This window comes from Sycon ciliatum, chromosome 9 (genome assembly GCF_964019385.1).
Source record: "Sycon ciliatum chromosome 9, ocSycCili1.1, whole genome shotgun sequence".
Lineage (NCBI taxonomy): Eukaryota > Metazoa > Porifera > Calcarea > Leucosolenida > Sycettidae > Sycon > Sycon ciliatum.
This window is the reverse complement of record NC_088651.1, coordinates 27,538,306-27,542,534: the sequence shown is the minus strand read 5'-3', so window position 1 is coordinate 27,542,534 and position 4,229 is coordinate 27,538,306. Positions and strand designations below refer to the sequence as shown.

Here is a 4,229-nt window from a genome sequence, read left to right as displayed (position 1 = left end):
AAAAAGGACGTTAAACAATGAATTAACAAAGGGTGGCCCCATGGCCTAAACAAGCGTATGCAACTGGGATCTCTTTTCTATGGGCCAGATGCATGGCGCGCTGCCTTCATTACATCATTCAGCTGCAGTCCGCGCACTGTGGGAAAATCAAACACCGCACTTTCCCTCTGGTTTGAAATGAACTTTCGTACGGAACTGGGGTTCACGTGCCAGAATTTAGAGATCGCGTAGGTACTGGAACGGATGGGCTCGTACGAGAAATTGTGAGTTTGAATGCATGCTTTCAGATCGCGATGAAGGCAGCGCGCCGCGCACTGACCCATAGCCACAGTTGCATACTTCATACATGTACTTTTGTTTATGCACTCTTGGTGCTACTCCCTGGTCTAAATTATTATTATTTTTAAACCGATCTAACGGTGCTGACCCTTTCTAAAAATGCGTACACAAATTCTAAATTCTGCAGGGGGAGCTGAGGTATTCCCGTGGAACAACCTGCATGCAGTACGTACATGTTCAGCAGTATATTGACTGTAAATTGAAGTCACACCACAAAATCACGTTTTAATACCGTAGTCGATCTACAGAAACACTTACACTGCATGCTGTATATCCGTGTTCCGCCACACGCAATTTTCAAATCGTGTAGCTGCCTTTGGAAACTCGGAACGCGGCAGTGTACGGCCTATGGAGAAAAGTCATAGATTAGTTCCCCAGTCCACGTCCTGTCCCTCCAGAAACTTGCGGAGACATTTCGGAAATATCGCGGAAAAAGTTGCGAGGTAAAAACGCCACAAAGTGCGGGGAATATTGCGGATTTTGTCAAACATTGCGGGATTATTGTGGTAAAATTGCGGAAATTGCGGAAAGTGCAGCCGATTTTGGTGCTTGCACTGTAGTGCGGTACGATCAGGGAGTCGTCAAATACGGTATTTGACGACTCCCTGGGTACGATCTAAGAGCCGAACAGCATAAATCATGCATGACAAAACAGAACGTGTGCTGCGCGGTACTCGATTGCGACAGTGTTCAACTGCCTGACAGGAGCTTGCAAGACAGCTTTCCTCTATCCTCGGACAACACTCGACGCGAGCCTTATTTTTTTGACTTGTCAGCCGCTGATTTGCCAAGAAACTTCTCCATTCTGGTGTCGATCTCACAAGCAAGACTACTGACGAGCTTGAAGAACTAAACAACATCGAAGAAAAGACTCGAATATCGCGGTTGCTTTTCGAAATATCACGGTGCTTTTCAAGTATCAAGGACAGTTGTTTGTCGTGGATGATTTTTCAAATATCGCGGATATCGCGCACTTTTGTTCAAATCGCGGAAAACAACGCGGCCGCGGAATCGCAAGTTACTGGAGGGACAGACTTACGGAGCACCTACGTTAGTAGAGCCCCACTTACGTCCTCTACGTAGACAACTTTCCGTAAGTGGAGTGCAAACTCGCGAATTCACGGGTTTCCCCCGCCACCTACCCGTATCAGGAGTCGTCACAAGAGTTATTTTTCTGTCGTCCCTGAAGACATGATGGGGAGGGGGGGGGGGGGGGAGATGAGCTAAATTCCCAAGTAAACCACTGTAAATCGATGTTGTTCAGGATTCCATGTGTACATGCATGCATTTCGGAGGGTGGCCGTGGAGGGGGGTGCGAGTACGAAACGGACGGTGTTCGTTTCAGGGTCAACTGAACACTTTTGCGACGATGCCTTAGGGCTAACAACACACACAGCCCAAAGTCTCCAAGTTCCGCCATGACTTTGCCATCCGCTATTATTCGTCAAATTTAGTATTGCTCGGGAAATGTGATAATAAAGATGGAGACAGAAATTGGCTATTGACGCAAAAAAATTAGAAATTGTCCAGTATCTAAGAAGCATAAAGGGACGAGGCGAGAAATTGGGAGGGCGCTTTACGAATGGCAAGGCAGCAAAATCCGAAATACGAGGAAGCGCAACGTGCCCTGATGGGATGGCTGCCACAGCATGGCAAGCTGAAACTGGCTTGATAATAGGTAGGTGACTTTAGAGTGCAATTTGTCCGGGGTGCGCATAATCACTGGTGATGCTAGCTAGCTAAGGGCGGGGAAGGCAATGGGAACTGCAGTGAACGTACACACGCGCATGGCACGGGTAGGGATCTTGATACCTCGTTTCCGCGGAAACGCATTTCAAACGAGCTCGACATAGTTGCTAGGGAACATACCATGCTGCCCGTTGCAGTCACCGACCCACCAGCCGTCGTCGATCTCTTCAACGTTGGTGATGATGTCACCAGGATCGAACGAGATCTCGTTGTCATCCTCGGCCTGGTAGTCATACATGGCCTTTGCTGTTTTGCCACTACCACCACCACCGCCGCCGGTGTCTGCAACACAAACAAGACGACACATGTGCACATAGATTGGTTGTTTGACTAGCCCGGAATGGGAGTTCTAAGAACATGCCCTGTCTCTCTTGCAGTCTTGCGTTGACGAGTAAACAGGCGGAAAGCGAAAGTTGTCGTGGTGGAATGCTTACAAGACATTCACGCTAGCGGCTTGTCATTACTTTGAAGAGGCCTGGCCAGCACCACATGACTGCCGACAAAAACTCCAGTAATGAATTCTGCTGTATGATAATTGCCATGCCGTGCGCATGCTCCAGTGGTTCTCTAGTCTTCTTTCTTGTATTCTTCTCACTCTTGTCTACTCTCTTGTCTAAATACGTCTTCCATATTCAATACTATGAAACCCCTGTGTTCTGCAAGTGTGAGGGGACTAGTGTGAGGGGACTGCGTTTAACCGGGAGCTAACATAACTAACTTGAACTTACAGCAAAACAGACCCTCGCCTCCAGTGTGCGCGAGTAATCATAGTTTGTACTTACTTTCAGGGACGGTATCATAGAGATCCTCCTGTGGTTGTTCCTCGCCAGGGCCTGCCTCAGCGTAAAGGTCTTCTTGAGGTTCAGAGGCTGGGGCACCGGCTTCATGGTATGTATCGTCCTGTAGCAGGTGGCAGCAAACAGAAAGGTTCATGGCTCAAGGGGACCTACCAGGAAATATCCCCCCCCCCCCCCCATGAGGGTACGCGCCTCTTCAAATCTCTTGATCTTCCTTTGTGTGCTAAATCGCCTAGGTACTACAGTTCAAGACACCCTGCAGAACACACGGTATGAACATACGTACGAGTACGTACCTGCTGCTTGACTTGTTCCGGCACCTCATCATACAGCTCTTCCCCGGCTTCACCAGCTGTAGTCACGACAACACATTATCATACACAAGCTGTAGTCACGACAACACATTATCATACACAAGCTGTAGTCACGACAACACATTATCATACACAAGCTGTAGTCACGACAACACATTATCATACACAAGCTGTAGTCACGACAACACATTATCATACACAAGCTGAAGTCACGACAACACATTATCATACACAAGCTGTAGTCACGACAACACATTATCATACACAAGCTGTAGTCACGACAACACATTATCATACACAAGTTCCATGCTGTTAGTCTACACAATGTCATTTTCTGTCATCAACCACCACATTACCAGAACTCCACTCTCCATCATCAACCACCACATTACCAGAACTCCACTCTCCATCATCAACCACCACATTACCAGAACTCCACTCTCCATCATCAACCACCACATTACCAGAACTCCACTCTCCATCATCAACCACCACATTACCAGAACTCCGCTCTCCATCATCAACCACCACATTACCAGAACTCCACTCTCCATCATCAACCACCACATTACCAGAACTCCACTCTCCATCATCAACCACCACATTACCAGAACTCCACTCTCCATCATCAACCACCACATTACCAGAACTCCACTCTCCATCATCAACCACCACATTACCAGAACTCCACTCTCCATCATCAACCACCACATTACCAGAACTCCACTCTCCATCATCAACCACCACATTACCAGAACTCCACTCTCCATCATCAACCACCACATTACCAGAACTCCACTCTCCATCATCAACCACCACATTACCAGAACTCCGCTCTCCATCATCAACCACCACATTACCAGAACTCCACTCTCCATCATCAACCACCACATTACCAGAACTCCACTCTCCATCATCAACCACCACATTACCAGAACTCCACTCTCCATCATCAACCACCACATTACCAGAACTCCACTCTCCATCATCAACCACCACATTACCAGAACTCCACTCTCCATCATCAACC

General features: G+C 47.8%; 1 protein-coding gene across 1 annotated transcript in view; it reads right to left on the bottom strand.

Annotated features, from left to right (window-relative positions):
- Positions 1-1,744: 1,744 nt before the first annotated feature.
- LOC135824948 (src substrate cortactin-like) overlaps positions 1,745-4,229 on the bottom strand; it is a 23,777-nt gene continuing 21,292 nt past the window's right edge. Inside the window, exons 10-12 of the mRNA XM_065337684.1 lie at positions 3,182-3,237; positions 2,871-2,988; positions 1,745-2,370 (exon numbers count right to left, since the gene is read on the bottom strand). Of these exons, the coding sequence (XP_065193756.1) occupies positions 2,174-2,370; positions 2,871-2,988; positions 3,182-3,237 (371 nt within the window). The 3' untranslated portion in view covers positions 1,745-2,173. The remainder of the gene's footprint in view (positions 2,371-2,870; positions 2,989-3,181; positions 3,238-4,229) is intronic.